The 18,853-nt window shown below is 25.7% G+C and overlaps 4 protein-coding genes across 4 annotated transcripts in view; 2 read left to right on the top strand and 2 right to left on the bottom strand.

The window, feature by feature from the left end:
* Nucleotides 1–477: 477 nt before the first annotated feature.
* On the bottom strand, nt 478–9,423 carry Phum_PHUM249700 (pnuts protein, putative; the record flags this gene model as incomplete). Its single annotated transcript, XM_002426329.1, has 12 exons — nt 478–566; nt 1,431–1,791; nt 3,817–4,204; nt 4,482–4,650; nt 4,810–5,100; nt 5,224–5,502; nt 6,660–8,192; nt 8,289–8,476; nt 8,602–8,688; nt 8,769–8,866; nt 9,294–9,300; nt 9,392–9,423. The coding sequence occupies 12 exons, from the start codon at nt 9,421–9,423 to the stop codon at nt 478–480; spliced, it is 3,522 nt and encodes a 1,173-aa protein (XP_002426374.1).
* Nucleotides 9,424–10,900: 1,477 nt separating this feature from the next.
* On the top strand, nt 10,901–11,819 carry Phum_PHUM249690 (mitochondrial 28S ribosomal protein S18B, putative; the record flags this gene model as incomplete). Its single annotated transcript, XM_002426328.1, has 5 exons — nt 10,901–10,948; nt 11,032–11,164; nt 11,255–11,337; nt 11,415–11,545; nt 11,669–11,819. 5 exons carry the CDS (start codon nt 10,901–10,903, stop codon nt 11,817–11,819), a joined length of 546 nt encoding a protein of 181 aa, XP_002426373.1.
* A 45-nt stretch (nt 11,820–11,864) lies between these two features.
* On the top strand, nt 11,865–13,280 carry Phum_PHUM249680 (uncharacterized protein; the record flags this gene model as incomplete). Its single annotated transcript, XM_002426327.1, has 1 exon — nt 11,865–13,280. One exon carries the CDS (start codon nt 11,865–11,867, stop codon nt 13,278–13,280), a length of 1,416 nt encoding a protein of 471 aa, XP_002426372.1.
* Nucleotides 13,281–14,824: 1,544 nt separating this feature from the next.
* The window catches only part of Phum_PHUM249670 (uncharacterized protein), a gene marked incomplete at both ends in the record, with an annotated part of 9,197 nt that continues 5,168 nt past the window's right edge, over nt 14,825–18,853 (bottom strand). Inside the window, 5 exons of the mRNA XM_002426326.1 lie at nt 14,825–15,386; nt 15,462–15,600; nt 15,644–15,726; nt 16,027–16,188; nt 16,926–17,086. Of these exons, the coding sequence (XP_002426371.1) occupies nt 14,825–15,386; nt 15,462–15,600; nt 15,644–15,726; nt 16,027–16,188; nt 16,926–17,086 (1,107 nt within the window). The remainder of the gene's footprint in view (nt 15,387–15,461; nt 15,601–15,643; nt 15,727–16,026; nt 16,189–16,925; nt 17,087–18,853) is intronic.

The raw sequence follows: 18,853 nt of genomic DNA, 5'->3' as shown, positions 1-18,853 counted from the left end.
CAATATTTAGACCTTCAAATAAAGAGTCAATAGTAAACAATATGGTAAAATTTATTTAAATGCAAGGTCATAAGATAATTTAATTCTATAATTAATTTCATAATTTAATATTTTAAAAAAAATTTTAATAACAATTATATATATATTTAATTACTGAAAATATGCCTAAGCCGAGAATTTTTTTTCATATTTAAATAAAAATATATTACAAAAAACTTTTTTAATATTCTAAACATTAATGTTTAATTAATTAATTAATAATTTCAAAAGTACAAAATTTAAAAGTATTTTTTATTTTTCAAAGGGTCAATGCCAAAAGTTCTCATTGCAAACCAAACGTGTATGTTTTGTCGTTTTATGTATTTAATATTAAAAAATAATTATTTAATGTCGATCGGTAAATAATGAACGTAAAAAAAAATGAAATGATTTATAAGGAAAAAAATATAATATAAATACCTATTTTGCGATCATCCTTCAGCATAATGTAAAGAGATATTCCCGTCCATGACAAGTCTCTTCATTTGAGTCAACGGAGGTGCAAAACCAAAGAGACGTAGAATCAGCTGTTTAAAAGAAGGCTGTGATTTTAAATTTTGCCACTTTCTAATTTCACGACAAAAACGCGCAAAAACTTTTTACAAACTTTGATAATTTACTTTCACATTTTTCTTACAATACATTTTTTTTTTATTAATGATATTTAACTATATGATAATGATAATTCATATGTATCTTATAAATCTTAATAGAAAATATATATTAATTTGATTTTTTTCTCAAAGTATTTTTAAAAAGGAATAAAAAGATTTTTTTTTTTTTTTTTAAATAAACCTTAAACTGATTATAATAATAATAATAAAGGCAAAATTATATATATTCAAATAAACATAAATGTTCAACAACACTTGATAAAATCAAAATAATGTTATTAAACCCTTTGTTTCGGATTTACTCCGAATAATTATTAATTAACTTATTTACAGAGTGGATACCATTTTTTAACAATTTTTAATTTTTTTTTTTTATTGTTTTTTTTTTTTTTTAAGAAACTTAAATATTATTATTATTTGTTTTTTTTCTAATTATTAAATATTATACAAAACTCATTTTTACACCCTGGTTAAAGATTAAAATACTGTACAATATAATAATAAAAAAACCAATTATTTAAACAATAAAAATACAAATTTAATGTATACACACACACACACATGCACTCACACGCACTCACGCACGCACGCACACGCGCATATATATATATATATATATATATATTTATATATATAAACGTTTTTGAAAAATTTGTGTTTCGCGATCACTTTCAGTGCAACACTTTTATTTTATATATCAAAAAAAAAAAAAAAAAAAAAAAAACTTATAATAATAAATAAATTAAATTTAATTGGGATGCATAAATCGACACGAACTTCCACGAGCACAATTTCCAAATTTAGCAAAATGATGGCAAACACCTTTTTGAAATTTCGGTTGCATGTTAACGGGTCCCATGAATGGTCTTCCACCCTGCCATCCGCCACCACCACCTCGATTCCATTGTCCTGGAGGAGGGCCACCCATGTTCATGGCACCCATAGGAGGTCCGTACATGTTGGGATCGCACGCCATCGGATATCCGGGATTGAAACCAGGCATGGAAAGTCCGTTCATTGGAAAACCATCAGAACCGGGAGGATTAAACATGTTCGGTGGTTGTCCCCCCATTTGAGGACACATGGGACCGTTGGGTTGAAATTGCATGTTCATTCCCATGTCTTTTCCATCGCCGCTCTGGAAAATTCAAAAATAAAAAAATTTTATGATCGATTCATAAACATATATTATTAATAATCAACATAAATTTAACAATGCTGCTTTCTTTTTTTTTTTTTTTGAAATAAAAAATAATAATAATAATAATATAATATGGAGTCGAAGGTATTATCTGTAATTTAAGAAAAAAAAAAAAAAAAAAAGAAGGAAATTTTCCAACAAACAACATGTAAGGAAAAATATTTAAAGAAAATTTTTTTTTTTTTTTGCTAAACTCTAATAAAATCCTTTTTTTTTAAAAAGTTAATAAAAAATAAATAAATTTAATTAATTAATTGTCATTTTTTTTTAATTAATAATTTAATAAAAAAAAAATTTTCATTGATTTTTTCTTCTTCAACAATGAGTCAGGAAAATTAATTAACAATTCATTAATAACACTTTTAAAAAAAAAAAAAAATAAATAATTAAAAACAACAACAACAAAATTAATAATAATAATAATAATATTTTTTGTCCTTTAATTAAAAAAAAAAAAAAAAACTTTTTATTATTAGTTTTATTTATATTATTGATTTGTTATGTAATTTTCTAGTTCTCTCTCTCTCTCTCACTTTTCCTTTAATAAAAGAAAAAATAAATTTTCAATTGAAAGGTTATGTATAAATAAATAAATAAATAAATAAATAAAATGACAAAATAATTAAAATTTTTTTTTTTTTTTTTCTATGTAAAATTTGAAATTTTGGTATTGGATTTATTATTATTATTTTCTCTCTCTCTCTCTCTCTCTTTTGTTAAATATTTATTTTTATGTAATATTATAACAATATAAATATATATTTATATTTTATTTAAATTTTTTTAAATAAATTATATTATTTAAATAAAATAATATAAAAATGGATTTTTTTTTTTTTTTTTTAAAATTATTACAACCATTTTTTTTTTTTTAATGGCACCTAATTTTCTTTTTTTCAAATGAAAATTATTAAAATAAAATATTTATTTAAAAAAGTCAATAGGACCTTTAGGTTTAAATGAATAAATAAATAAATGATAATGATAATAATAATATCATCACGTTTTGGGTTTGTGTTTTTTTTTCATCCATCATTTTATTGGAAATATTCTGAAATCAAAAATAAAAAATTAAATTATATGATTATTATTATTATTTTTTTTTTTTTCTCTTAAACATTTCACGTAAACATATCGATAATAATAATAATAATAATAATTTATTATCATTATTATTGATTAATTGATTGAGAATTGTAGAGAGCAGCATTGTTAAAAATATATCCTGAAAAACTTTAAATAAAACAAAAAAATTAATTAATTAGATTAATATCTTATTAATAAATATATATATATATAAATTTATGTAAATAATAGTTATTAATTTTTTTTTTTTTTTCATTTGGTGTTTTTATTTAAACGAAAAAAAAAAAATTACACCACCATTTTTTTTTTTTTTTTACAAAAAAATAATAATAATAATAGTATTGAAACTAATTTCAAAAAATAAATAAATAAATAAATAAAATAAAAAATAAAATAATAATAAAAATTTAACGGTAATTTTTTTTTTTTAAATTAAAAAAAATTATTTTCAAAAAAAAAAAAAAAAAAAAAAAAAAAAAATCCCCCGGGTAACGAATTTTTTTTTTTTATACAAAAAGTATATATAAAAAATTAACCCGGGGATAATTTTTAAAAAAAATTTTCCTCAATTTTTGTCATTACCTTTATATTATTATTATTATTATTTTTTATTTTCCTTATTATTAATAATTTGGAAAAAAAAAAAAAAAAAAAAAAAAAAAAAAAATTTTAATTAAAATATAATAATAATAATGATAATAACGCTTAGCCTAAGGAAGGGGAAAAATAAATAAAGACCCGTACTTCAAAAATGTATTTATTATATATATTGAGTACATGATCCATGATTTTGTAACACAACCAAAGGCCATTAAAACGATAAATTATGATAAATAACGATTTAGAGTTAGTTACAAAAACAAATTCAACCCTTACCCGCCAGTTCCCTTGTCCAGGAGGCATCATTCCAGGCATACCCATTTGAGGATACCCGGGAAAATTGCCAACCGTTGAATATCCCGCCGTGTAATTTTGCTGATGCGGTCCCGATGACGATTGGGTATGATGCGAATGCTGCTGCTGCTGGTGCTGGTGCTGCTGCTGTTGTTGTTGCTGTTGTTGATGATGATGATGTTGAACCCCCATTTGTTTTTGTGATTGTGGCGGTGATGGAGGCACGAGAGCCGGTTTCGGTTCTGGCCAGGGAATGTTTTGAAAATTCGATACGCTTTCGCTATTTCCGGTTATATCATCCAACGGTATGATCTTTGGATCTGTCGTTGGATGTATTTCAGGATCGGGTTCCGAGGGCGAATCCGGAATTCTACAATCGTAATTTTTTTTATACACATTTAATAAAGTGTTTTACTCTCTCTCTTAAATGAACGCGATAACAATGTTAAAAATTCGAACCACAGGTTTTTTTTTATATTAAATACGAAGGAAAAAAGACTAAACTAATTAATTTAAGAGAAAAAAACTAAAAATTCGTTAAAAATACATATTTTTCATTACGTCATGAAAAACCAAAAAACTTTCAAGACATTTTCTTACGGGGTTTAGACCTTTAATAATAATAATAATAAATACGGAGTACTTACGAATTTCTGTGAAAATATATGGCTTGCAAAACGGTTTTCTCTCTTGCATACTGTACATTTTTCTCAAGACTAGATTTTCCAGGTTCAACCGTTGATCTACGATCTGGAGGAATGTCAACTTCGTAAAGGGGTCCCCAAGGTATCCTTTCTTCCATCGTATCATCCGTAGCTATAAAATAACATTTTTAATACATTTGTTTATCCCCCTCCCCTTCCTTTTTCTTTCTCTCCCATTTTCTCTCTCTCTCTCTCTCTCTCACGCACGCACACACACACGCGCGCGAAAAATCTTTCTTTTTCTGTTTTGTTCGTTTTTTATCATTCTTACCCAATTTTCTTGCCAATTGAAATGCTTCTCTTTCGTGACTCCTTTCCATGAGTTTCATGTCGACAAATGTTCTCGTTACGTTAACCCTTTCCGTTTCGTCTAATTCGAAAAAACGAATGGCCGTCAATTCGGAATCTTCTTTCCACGTGACACTTTTCTTAGGACCTTTCCTAGATTTACATATGAGAACACCATTCGGATATAATTTCGCCTGAGGTTTATTCGAGTCTTGGAAAATGTCGGTCGTTTGTTTTACACTTTCCTCATCGTTCGATTCCGTTTTAGGTTCCACTATTTTCAATATTAAAAAAAAAAAAAAAAAAAAAAAAAAAAAAAAAAAAATTTATTATTATTATTGTTTCGTTTTCAAAAAAAAAAAAATAATAATAATAATAATAATAACGTTAATCTTACATTTAATAGTTTCTGAATTTTCTTTATTCTTTTCCTCGTCATCTTCAAGTGTGTCTCTGTAAAACTTAAAAGATGGTTTAACATCTTTTGGTGATAATGATTGATCTGTTGTTGTTGTTGTTGTTGTTGTTGAATTCGTTGTTATATTTTCATCTTTTATTTCTTTTTTAGCTTCAACTCCGTCTTTATTACTACTAATACGTCTTTTTCTTTTTCGCGGTTCAAATTTTGTTGAAGCCGTTAACGCATCGCTGAACATGTCACTTTCTAATAATGTTGCTGCGAAATATATAATTTCTTTTTTATTTACCACGAGTAATTATAAGTCCTCGATTTTCTACATTTGAAAAACCGTTAGAGTGATCATCAAACGTAAATTAATTTTTTTAAATACGGATGTTAAGAAAAATATGTTTTTTATGTTATTTTACGATTAAATTTAATATAAAAACAAAAAGTCGAACTTTATTATTTTTTTAAAAACGAATAAAATTTTTTTAAATCTTTTTTTTTTTTTTTTTTCAAAACTCAAATTCGAGTTAATAAAAACACGTGATATATACATAAATATAAATTTTTCACGGGTAATAATAATAATAATATTAAAAAAAAAAAAAAAATAACCAAACACTTTCGATATTATTAGTAAGTAACCTTTTCATATTTTTAATCTAATTAATTTTATTTAATTAATTATATAATTATAATAACCACCCATCACTTTAAACAATGATTTATTATCATTATTCATTTTTTTTAAAAAAAAAAAAAAAATATATTTATCAATAAATAATATTTTTATTTAGTACCTACTATTTTTATATTATTTAAAATCATTTAAATAAATTTTTTTTTTTTTTTTTGATAACGTATTAAGCGTAATTCAAGCGTAAATTTAAAAATTAAAATAAAAATAATAATGATGATGATGATGATGATGATGATGATTTTATTGAAAAATCCACCAAAATTATAATTACGATTATTATAATTAAACTTTCGATATTAAGCAAATTTTCCTAATTAAATCTCTTGAAATTTTATGTCAAGACACAATTTAATAAACATAATTACGTTTTTTAATAATTAAAAAATTATTTTTTTTTGGCTTATAAATATGGCGTCGAGTCGTGCCATCATCATCTTGTTGGTAAGGTATTATTAATGAGTGTTTACGCCTATAATTTTGCCTAAATTTTTACGTTTATGGGAGGGGGGAGGGGGCATGTTTAATTTTTAATACCCCCCTTTTTTTTTTTTTTTTTTTTTTTTTAGAAAGTTCTCGAAAAAAAAAAATTTATTATTTCGAGATACATGAGATTTGAACCATATTCAACCACCTCAGGGAATTTAAATTTTTTTTTTTAAATTAAAGAAATAAGTTGATTTATATATAAAAAAAAAAAAAAAAAAATTAATATAAATAAAAAACTTACGTTTGGGTTTGGGAGGAATTAATTTGATTCCGCCTGGTTTTTCCAATATTTTGTCCTTTTGTAAATCTATTGACACGTCTGATGATAATTTGGGTTTCTTTTCGGGGGGCTGGTGACTTTCTTTCGGGGAAGAACCATCATTTTTCGTTAGGGTTTCATATTTTCCCAGCGGCCTTTTTTCATCCGCTTTTTTCTTTATGTTGCTCCTCGACGGAGGTGGTTTTATTTCTTCTTCTAAACCCGTCGACCTAAATTTCGAATTAAAGGTTTTCACGGTTTTGGGTCGCATTTTCAAGGGTCTTCCATCGATGACTTTTTTCGTATCCCCAATTTTATCCGCGGATTCAACGTAACTTGTTTGTTTGTTTGTTTGCGTATTATTGCTGCTACCGATTGCTTTTGTTGAGCTGTTTAAATTATGACTAGATGATTTTTTAGGAATTTTTCCCAAAAGATTAATTGCTGGAGTCTTTAATCTCTCTAAAGTGTCTTTATCTTTATCCGCCTGAGTTTGAACTTTTTCACTCGTTTTACCACCTTCCTTTTCTTTACCATACTTCTCCTTTAATTTACTTTTATCCGATTCTTTATGCTTTTCTTTAAGGCAGTCTTTTTCTTTATTTTTGTACTTGTCCTTTTCCCGATCTCTCTCTCGAGATTTGTCACCCTTGTGACTTTTATGATCACTTTTTTTCCTATCCTTATCGGAATCCCGACTTGATTTTCGATCTTTACTCTTGTCTCTGTTCTTTTCCGAATCATATTCTTTACTGTTTTTAACACTTTTTTGATTATCCTTTGGTCTGATACTTTCCTTACATGTTTTAGAACTAAAAACTTTTGATTTATTTTCTTTACTTTTTAAACTAGATTCAGATTCATCTACAATTATCGATTCATCTTTATCACATTTGGGTAATACTATTTTCTGTTTTGATAATGTATCATTATTTCCACTAGTAACCAATTGGTGATTATCACTAATATCACGATTCGATAGATCATCATGTTTTAATTCGTTCACGTCCGACTTCTCTTTTTCACTAATAGGCTTAGTTATATATCTAAATTTTTTAGAAATAGGGTCTGATTTTAATACAACTGATGCAATCGTGTTCACTGCATCAACGTCACTTTCTATTTTTTTGTTCACGGGCAATAACGTTTTGGTACCTACTTTTGCTAAAACACTTTTTCCATCACGCACAGTAATTTTATATAAAGGCAAAGAGTCAAGTTGTGAAACTTCCTCTTCTTCACTTGATGATGATTCACGAACTATTTGAATTCCAGGCTTTGAAACTTTTCGTGGTAAAGAACTAGCTTTTTTGACTCCAGTTCCAGTTCCTGAACCCGAATTTATTGCAACAGTAGATACAACAGTATAATTAGAAGGTAAAACTGTTATGGCAGGTTTGCTAACATCGGCAGGAGTGGACACAGCTGCCATTGCAACATCCGATATGGCTGCCTGACCAGATTTTATAAATTTAAGCCACTGTTCGACCAATTTACTGGCAAGACTTTTAACTTCTATAAATACATGTAAATAAAAATAATAATAATAATAAGTACTTGTAAAAATTCTTACTTTTAAAAATAAAACCTAATAATATTGAGATACATTACCTTCAGAATCTGAATCTTTTGATAAACCTTTCACTACTTTGGGACAATTGTTTTCTTTCAATCTATCAAGACTAATAGGACACTTGAGGAGTAAGCCCAATATTTCACAAATAAGGGCATGATTATTATTGCTTATACCTTCATCAAGCCATTGAAAAATTAATGCCCAACCTCCTTCAGCCATAAATCTTTAAAATAAAAAACAAATTTTAAATAAATTAAAATTATTTAAAATAATTAAGAGTAAATGAATTATTTTTTCATTTAAAAAAATTCTTTAGCAAACTTTTTAAATTAACAGTAAAATACTTACTTGGCAAGAAGATCTGGCTCTGTACTTTTTAATATCAAAATATATATACATTTGCTGACCAGCTTTTTTGAAAATTTTGTCATTAACCTGAAACATAAAATATAAATGTTAGAAATAAAAAAAAAAAAGAATTCTTTAAAAATTTCAACAAGTAGGACTATACTTACACAGCCAACCGCTTGACTTCAGTTTCTCCCTTAATGCCACCATCACTGCCTAACAGTGAATCTAGGCAGTCTAGCAATTGGCTAGGATCTATTTTAGGCTATAAAAAATTAAAAAATTTTGAGTTTCCACATTCAAATTAATTTTAACAATAATTATATTAGGGGTTTCCTATCGAATTCTAAACTTTTTATAAACTCAATGGATTAGGGAATAATAAAATTCGATGTATCGTGTTAAATTTTTTTTTTTTCCCCGATAACATAAACTTAACTTTTCGAATTTTTAAATTTTCACAATAAACGCAATGTTATTTATTATTAATTATAAATAGTTTACGAATAAAAAATGTTTTCAACTGCGAATAATTTTGTTGACTTTTATGTGCGACGCCATTTCTAGCCATTTTATAAATAAAAACTCTGCTCATGCATTAACTTGCCACTTTATTAAAAAATTAATTCGTACATGATTGTGTACAAATAATAAACTCACCATTTTAACTTTCTTTTGATGATTTCATAAACACTATTACTGAAAAATTGAAAAATTTTTTAAAATTAAAGTTTCAAATATACTAAACGAATATTGTATATTCAATTTTTAAATTTGTTTAATTTTCTACTTCTGAAACGAAGTAAAAAAATCTCTTATCATGTTTAAAATAATTCTTTGCCATATTTGAACAACGTTAAAATCTTAAGGTATCAGGAGAACGAAGGGAATGAAAAAAAAAGACAAGTTCTTATTTAATATAATTAAGGAATTGATTTCAAAATGGCCGCTACTGCGACGTCCTAGAATTCATTCGACCGACCATGCCTCTTCCACCTGCAAACATTAAAACCATTAAAAATAATATATCGTAGTTTTTAAAATAATTTTTAAAAATTACTTACCATAAAAAATAATTTATAAATAAATTCTAATTATAAAATCTAATATGATTTATTATCAATTTTTATTTTACTTAAGAATTACTTATATCGTACACTGAAAATGAAAGCACATCCGCTTTCCAAACATGGCTTAAGGGCAAGAAATTTTATGGGGACAAAACTAATAAAAAATAGTTTTTAAGATAGGCTAATAATAAAGTAATAACAAAATATTTTATTTTGTATGTTTAAAAACCTATATATATTGACACTAACAATTAAGCACAAACTTCTAGCATCTAAATGAATTTATATATATCTATTAAAATATAATTTTCATCAATTTACAATTCTTCAAGAGCTGACGTCAGTTCCAACTCAACAAAGGAAATGAAAGTGGCAAGAGAAAAATAAAAATCACCGCCTGTTTGTAAGGCAGGCACGTAAATACTAATGAATTATTATTATTATGACTAATTTATTATATTCGACCAGAAAAAAATTTTATTTTTTTTCAATAATGTAATAATAATAATAAATGGAGAATTATAGTAATTTTTTATATACATTTATTTACAATAAAATTTTTCTTTCTTTTTTCGTTTATTAAATACTTAATATTTTTATTTATATGTTTGCAATCGACATTTTAATTTAAAAAAAATTATTACATTCAATTTGAAATTATTCTCAATACTTTCTTAAGTAATTTTAGATAATAAACCTAATGTAAAATAATTAAATTGTTTAATCAATCATTGATAGTAGTAAAAATGAAAAAGAAATTAAATAGGATGCATTTAATAAAATACAATTATTAATAAAATGAGATAATAATTTGTAATTTTATTTTATCTTAAATTCAAATTGATAAAATGAAAATTAATTAGAATTAAAGTTAAATGTAAAATTAATTAATTAATATAAAAGAAACTAAGAAATTTAAACGATAATAATTGTGCAATTTGCATTTAAAAAAAAAAAAAAGACTTACAATTAAACCTATTTAAAGTATGTCCTTTTCGTAATTATCAATATCAGCGACATTCGTATTAGTTTTAAAAATAAAACGTGTTCTCATTTAAAAATAAGTTTTAATAAATATTTTTTTAATTATCAAAATGTACTTTTAGTATGTCGTATTATTTTTTTAAATTAAACTTATTTATTCAATCAATAACAACTATGTAAAATTATCCTCAATAAAAAAAAAAAAAGTGGCAGCAGACTTGCATTATAAACAACAAAACACGAACATGTCGATAACGAGAATTGTTGGAAATAATTTTCTTAACGTTTTCAGAGTAATATTTTTGTCTCGTAAATTAGTGAAACTTTTAAATATTTTTCAAAAATTATTCTAATAATTTAATTTTATTTATTGTAGAGAACTATTACAACTTCCGGTTTTTGTAGAACAGAAGATAAAGAATCAGAAACGGAAGAAAAAAAACTTAACCCAAAAGATAGATCTAAAGTAATAAGCGTTGAAACTAGTATAGCATATTTAAAAAGTGATGGTAATATCTTTTTTTTAAAAAAAATATACATTTGCATATCCTATTTTAAATATTTTATTTATTTTCATTTCATTTTAGCTTTTAAAAAAGCTTATGGTGAAGATTTTGTATGGAAGCATTACAGAAGAAATTTCAAAGGACACTTACCGCCTCGTACTAGAAAAACATGTATTGTAAGAGAAAAAATATATTTCACATATCTTATCTATTATTATTAAATTTAGAGTAATTATATTTTATTTTTTAATAGAGAAAAAATGTAATATCAACCGGAAGTCCTTGTCCTATATGCAGGGATGAATATTTGGTGGTCGATTATCAAAATATTGAATTACTAAAACATTTTATTTCACCTGATAATGGAACAATATTTGAATCTAAGTACTAAAAAAATATTAATTGTTTTTTTTTTATGAATTTTTTTTCTTAAAAACTAATTAAAAAATTATTACTACAGAATAATAATAATAATTTTTTTATTAATTTTTTTTTTTTTTTTTGTAGAAAAACTGGAGTTTGCCAAGTTCAACACTACAAAATTAAATTAGCAATTTTAAAAGCTCAAAATTATGGTTTATTAAGTTATGAAGTTCCCTTTAGAAAATATGATTATGATTATTATCAAGATACAATTAGTGAATCGGCAAACAATTAATTTCTTACAATTAGTATAATATAATTGATTTACAAAAGGATAAACATGAGTTTTGATTACACATTTGTAGTTTTAGGAGGAGGTATTGCAGGAGTTACTTGTGCCGAAACATTGGCTCAATTAAACCGAGAATCGGATATTTTATTGATTACCAGATCGGAAATAATAAAAACTGTGTCTTCAGCCGTTTATTTAACTAAAACAATTATGGAGTTAGATGTTGAAGAAACTACATCTTCAAAAATTTCAGATAAATATCCCAATGTAAAATTTTTAACAGACAATGTAACAAAGTTAAACTATGATGACAGAATAATCGAAACTGAAAACAAATTGAAAATATCATTTAAAAAACTTTGCATTTGCACAGGAGGAGAACCGAATTTGATTAAAATGTGTAACCCTTATGTTATAGGAATTAGAGATACAGAATCGGTAAAAGATTTTGAAAGTAAAATTAAAAACTCTAAAAGAATCATGGTCGTGGGAAATGGAGGAATAGCATCTGAAGTTATTTATGAAGTCGAAGGAATTGAAAAAATTTGGGTAATTAAAGATAATTACATAACTAAAAATTTTATCGATCCAGGTGCTGCTGAATTTTTTCAAAATAAATTAGATAAAAAATGTGGAGATGTATCTTCGATAATCAAGAGAGTCGTTTATACAACAACAACAACAACAAGTCCAAATTCAAGCGATGCCAATTTAAAAAAAAAAAATCCTGCACTGGGCCCTGATTGGCATAAACGATATGATTTAAAAGGTTCTTTAAAAGAAAACTCAGTCGCCATAGAATACAACACTCGAGTTGAAAACATAATAACAGGAGATGAAAATTATCCAGTTTACGTCGAGTTGACGAATGGAAAACGTTACGGTGTTGATTTTGTCGTGTCAGCAACGGGAGTCGTACCCAATTCGGAAATATTCGTGCGCGATAATAAAGATTTAAAAATAAGCGAAGACGGTGGAATAATTGTCGATTGGAAAATGGAAACGACGCTAAAAGATGTTTTTGCTGCCGGAGACGTTTGTTCGGCCGGATGGACTTGGGCTCAACATTGGCATCAAATGAGACTGTGGACTCAAGCACAACAAATGGGTTGCTACGGTGCAAAATGCATGACGGCATCCGTTAACAACGAAGAAATATACCAAGATTTTTGTTTCGAAATATTTTCCCACGTGACAAAATTATACGGATACAAAGTTATTTTGTTAGGGTTGTACAACGGTCAAAAACTTGAAAATGATTACGAAGTTTTGTTGAGAGTGACGCGGGACAAAGAATACGTTAAAATTGTTTTGAAAAATGGTAAAATGCAAGGAGCTTTATTAATCGGCGACACCGATCTAGAAGAAATGTGTGAAAATTTAATTTTAAATCAATTGGATTTGACACAGTACGGAGATGACTTATTAAATCCTGATATTGATATCGATGATTATTTCGATTGATGTGCTTAACTCATTTGCAAAAACAAAAACAAAAAAAAAAATTGACTAATATAAAAATCCTAATTTGCTTAAACCAACGCGAGTATGTATTTATTATTAAAAACATAAATTAATTAATCTCTTTTTAAAATTTTCAAATAAAATGAAACAAAATAATACACAAAATAAAAACAAAGAAAAAAAAAAAACAAGCAAAAAAAGGGGGGAGGGGGGGGAAAACGTAATAAAATCAAATAAAACAATGAATAGACAAAAAAAAAAAAAAAGTATGATAATAAGGAGGTATTTTTTTTTTTTTTTTTAAGATGAAATCCCGCTAAAACGAACGCATTTACCCGTTTTGTTATCAATTATCGAAAGAGAATTATTATTAGTATTAGTATCAAATGAATCTTTACCTTCGATAATGGAAAAAAACATGTCGAAAACTTTCACGGCAACCTGAATTTTCTGCATCCATTTTTCCGACTCGTCGTAAAATTGACATCGTTGTATTAAATTTTCAATTTTTATTTTTATATCTTTAAGACAATCGTGAATTTCGCGAGGAACTTTTTCATCTAAAAAAACAAAAAAAAAATTCGAGATCCCAAAAAAAAAAAATTTTTCATTCCACAAAAAGTAATTTTTCTTTTGTTCTAACCGTTAGAAAGAATGACGTCATCATCTTTTTTTTTAATAATATTCTCGGTTAATTCTTTCGCGGCGGCAACATCCGCGTTAACGAAAATTTTATTTTTTTTACAATCCGTTTCGTTTGCCCCCCATTCCATTTGACGTTATTTAATATTTTTTCGATTCCTCTCTAAAAAAAAAAAAAATTTTTTTTATGTTTTATTATATTTTATTTATTATTGATGCGAAATCAATAAATGACGTCATTTTAATCCACCTTATGATCGCTTTCCCTTAAAACGTTAATAAAATTTATAAAATTTGGTAAATCCCATAAAACAAAAACATTTTTTATTTTATGCACAACTTTGACAACTCTATTGAGTCCGTTTGTTTTGAATATTTGTTGCTGATGAAATTCCTAAAAAAAAAATTAAAAATAATTTACAATTTTTTTTTTTTAAATCCCCAAAATAATAATAATAATAATAAAAGTTAAATTGACTTCGAGTAGTTTTTTACTTTAAATATAATTACAATAATAATAACACTGATAATGCTATCAGGTGTACGATTTAGGTTTTTATTACATAGTAATTATCATTATTGATAAAAAAAAAAAAAAAATCTCTTTGAAAAGGCAAAATCAAACCGATTTTTTAATACGTTTTATATTTTTCGCTTGTCATTCTATTTTAAATAATTAATTAAAAATCTCTTTTAAAAAAAAAAAAAAAAAATGTCGAATCTTACGTAATTTAAACCCAATTCTTTGCATCTTTGTGTTGCTTCCTGAACGAGCATTTGCATTTCGTGTAAACTTATCATTTCGGATTCTGATTCGGGTTCCCGACGATTTTCATCGTTCAAAATCATTTTGAGATCCTAAAAAAAAAAAAATTCATATTTATTTCCTTTCGTTTTAATTTTTACCTTCCTCCTCCCGTTTGACTCATCACCTGTAAAAACGTCGACTTGTATATCGATATCCTTTTGACATTTTTTCTCTCGTCACTAATCATTTTCCTGCAATCGTTTTGACTGTTGACCTTTTCTTGCAAAACATTTTTTTCAACTTCTAAAACGTGTTTTTGTTTTCTTTCCTCGGCGAGTGCGTTGGTTTGCATTTCGACGACCGACAACATTTCGTTGATTTGTCTTTCGTAATCAAATTTTTGTGCTCCCAACATCGATTCCATTTCCGATTCCAATTCCGTTATTGCTTTTTGTTTCGATTCTTCCAATTCTTTTCTCAATCTTTTCTCTTGTACTTTTAATATTTCCTGATGTGCAAAATCAAAATCCACGATTCTTTCCTCATTCTCGGATGATTCGTTGGGTATGTTTATGCGAAAATAATGAATTCCACCAAATACGATTCTATCTTTGTGAAATAATTCAGTCTTGACATTTATGACGCATCCGTTAACGTATGTATCACAGCCTTCGATGGGAATCAAATATAATCTTCCATTTTCATTTTCGATATCACTGTAAGTAAATTCATTAATTAATTTTTTCTCTGACGCCAAAAAAAAAAATTGTATACAAATAAAAAAAAATCACCAGTGATGGGGTTGAATTAATGGACCGTTTAATCTTATATCCGGTTGTTTTTCATCGGGATTTTTATCGTTCGAACGTCCAATCACTAAACGTCCTGGAGGTAGAAGGTACAACAGAGTACCGCTCAACATGGGATCCGCTGTTAAATTTACAAACATGAATTTTTTTATCGCATTGCAAACCTATTGAAATTCCGCAGCGTTTTAAATATTGCAATTCGGCTGCTTTTAAACTTTCGGCTTCTCGCAAACGTTCCGCCCACGATCTAAAACAAACAAACAAAAAGTGACGAAATCTCAAATAAGATAATAATAATAATAATAATTATTGCCGTGCGTGATAATATAATAATTTAATTCCTAATCTTAATTGCGCAGGAAAAAGAAAAAAAAGCTTAATTTTAAAAGAATAATGAAATGATAGCCTACATATTACTTTTTAAATAATTTTTTTTTTTTTAAACAAAAAAATGCTTTTTAAAGATAATTTTTCATTTGATTAAATTAATTAAATTATTGTCGAATCGCTAATCAATCGATAAATAAATAAATAAATAAAATCTAACGTTTGTGATTTGGCCAAAAGTTCTTCGCTTTCCATTAATTGTTTTTTCAATCTTTCTATTTCATCTTCTTTTTCTTGACTCTCGGAAAATTCAACCATTTTTTTCATTTTGTCCAATTCCTGTTTGAGCATTGTTATTTTTTCAACTTCAGCTCTCAATTCCCTGCCGACAAAAAAAAAAAAAAAAAAAAATAATAATAATAATAATAATAATAATAAATCACATTATTAAACAAACAACAAAATTTTTTTTATTTTATTTTAACCGAACCACGAGGTTAGTATTTTATTAAATTTTATTTGTTAATGTAAGCAACGCATTTTCAATGTTAAGGTGCAAAAACAAGTTTTTAAGATTTCCCCTCCCTCCCCCCCCCGTTTCATTATTTTTTAGTATTCGGACAAAAAAAATTTTAATCTTATGTGAGGTTAAAAAAAAAAACAATTCTTAACATTTTTTTTTACTAAAACGCAACAGATAAGTTTGTTGGTTTGTTTGTTTGTTTGTTTGTTTGTTGAACAAAAGCAATTTGCAGACTGTTAATTAAGTTATTACCTTGTCATTTTCCGTCCGGTGAAATAACAACTGCAAACACATTTAAATCCAATATAAATTAACTAATTAATAATAATAATAATAATTATTTAAACTTTTCTTCAATGTGGAAATATACATTCCAAAATAAATTATTTTCAATATATAAATATTCAGAATTTAATTTACTTTTTATTAACATTTTAAATAATTCAACCGTAGTTTCCAGTTATTATTATTATTATTACTCAAAAAAAATAGTCAAAAATTAGAAAATTTCAAATTTAAATTGAAAATTTTTTGTTTTTTTTTTTTTTTTTTTTTTAAACGAGGCTAAGGATTTTTAATAAATTAAAATTTCATACCTTATCATTCTTTCGTTTGCATCTTCATTTTTGTAAACTCGATTTACAATCGATCGTGCCTGGCAAGCGTACCTTAAAGTTGCCAAAGTTTCATCCAAATGTATATTTGCCGGACTTATGGTCGCCAACATGGCCGTTCTTGAATTTCCCCCCAAGCTTTCCTGCGAGCAAAAAAAAAAAAAAAAATCTGCATCAGAGAATTTTCTTTTTTAAAGAAAACGAGGAGGAGTAGAGGGAGGAGGAGGTGGTGGGGGAATACATACATTTTCCCGAATGAATAAGAAAATTATTTTTAATGATAATTTTTTTTTTAAATATTAAAAAAAAAAAATTTCGGTGTCTTATTAAACATTAAAGCTAAAAAAAAAAAAAAAAAAAAAAAAAAAAAGTCCCACATTAATTGTTTTAATCGGGATACAAAAACAACTTTTATTTTTTTTTTTTTTGAAGGATAAATAAATAAATAAATAAATAAAAGTAAACAAAAAAAAAAAATTTTTTTTGTTTCCCCAAAAAAAAAAAATAAATTTACTTTTTTTTATATATATTTTGGGCCGGTTGGAGTTAAAAAAAAAAAGAGAGAGAGAGTTCAGGTTATAAAAAAAAAAAGAAATAAGATAAATAAAGACAGAGATATATTAGAGCGCAGCACTTTAATCAGTCGAACAAAAATAATAACCACACAAAGTTGTTTATAATCAGTTTTACTAACTCCGCCGAGGTGTTGTTTGTTGTTGTTGTTGTTGTATCTTCTTCATTGTTAATAACATTTTTTTTTTTTTTTTCGTATGAAAAAACAAAATTTTTTTTTGTATTTGAAAAATTTTTAACTTAAATGAAAGAGAAATAAATTCACAGAATTGTAGAAAAAAAAAAAAGAGAGAAGGAAGAAAATCAAACCGAATATTACAGGAAACAGAAAAAGGTAAGTTATATTACTTTATATTTTTGAAATGGCGTGCTGTCGTCGTATTTATCATTTTATTACTACGACTAACAATCATTCATAAATGACCGAAAATTTTACAAAATAATAATAATAATAATAAAATAAAATAAAAAAAGTGTACGTGCGAACCGTTGTTGGGGCCATGGAAGGCATTCCCCTCGTCAACTTTTGACTAGGCCATGCCCTCTGTTTTTTTTTTTTTTTTTTTTTTTGATGATCCCACCATTTTTTTTTTTTTGTCTACTTCTTCCTACATATTAAATTTTATTAAAAATAAATTTTTTACGTATTTAAATAATCGTTTTCGTGTAATTTTACGTCATGACTCCAAATGGACAATTTAAAAATACCTATTAATAAATAATTAAGAATAAAATTTCAACAAAAAAAAAAGAAATTTCCGGATATTTTAATTACATAACCCGAAAAAAAAAAAATCTTATTATTTCCCCCCTGCAAACAAACAAACAAACAAACAAACAAACGAAACAAACAGACTGTACTATTTTTTTCTTTTTCTTTTTAAAGTGAAATTTTATTTTATTTTTTTTTGAACATTTGAGTAATCTTGTGTTTTGTTTGTGGTTTCCTCATTTCTATTATATTTTATTATTGGCGCGAAAAATTTTGTTTCAAATTTTAGTTTACCCGACCTAAAATTTTCTAAATTAATTAAACAATTAATTAATTTATTTATTTATTTTTATTGCATCAAGCGATGTAATTTATTAATATATATATGTATTAATAAATAAAAAAATTTCAATTATTTTACGCCGCTTTTAATTTGAACTATTTAAATACCACCTTGTGTACTTGCCCTTCACCTAATTTTACACAATTGTTATTTTTTTTTTTTTTTTTACTTTGAAATTGTATATATATACACGCACGCAAATATACGTTAATATTATTATTATTATTATTAACACACTTGGAAATATTATATTATGCTAATTATATTTTTAATTAATTAATT

Source organism: Pediculus humanus, genomic scaffold, assembly GCF_000006295.1.
Source record: "Pediculus humanus corporis 1103172107617 genomic scaffold, whole genome shotgun sequence".
In the NCBI taxonomy this organism is placed as follows: Eukaryota; Metazoa; Arthropoda; class Insecta; order Psocodea; family Pediculidae; genus Pediculus; species Pediculus humanus.
The sequence above is the reverse complement of the archived record's forward strand: the minus strand, read 5'-3'. Positions and strand labels throughout refer to the sequence as shown.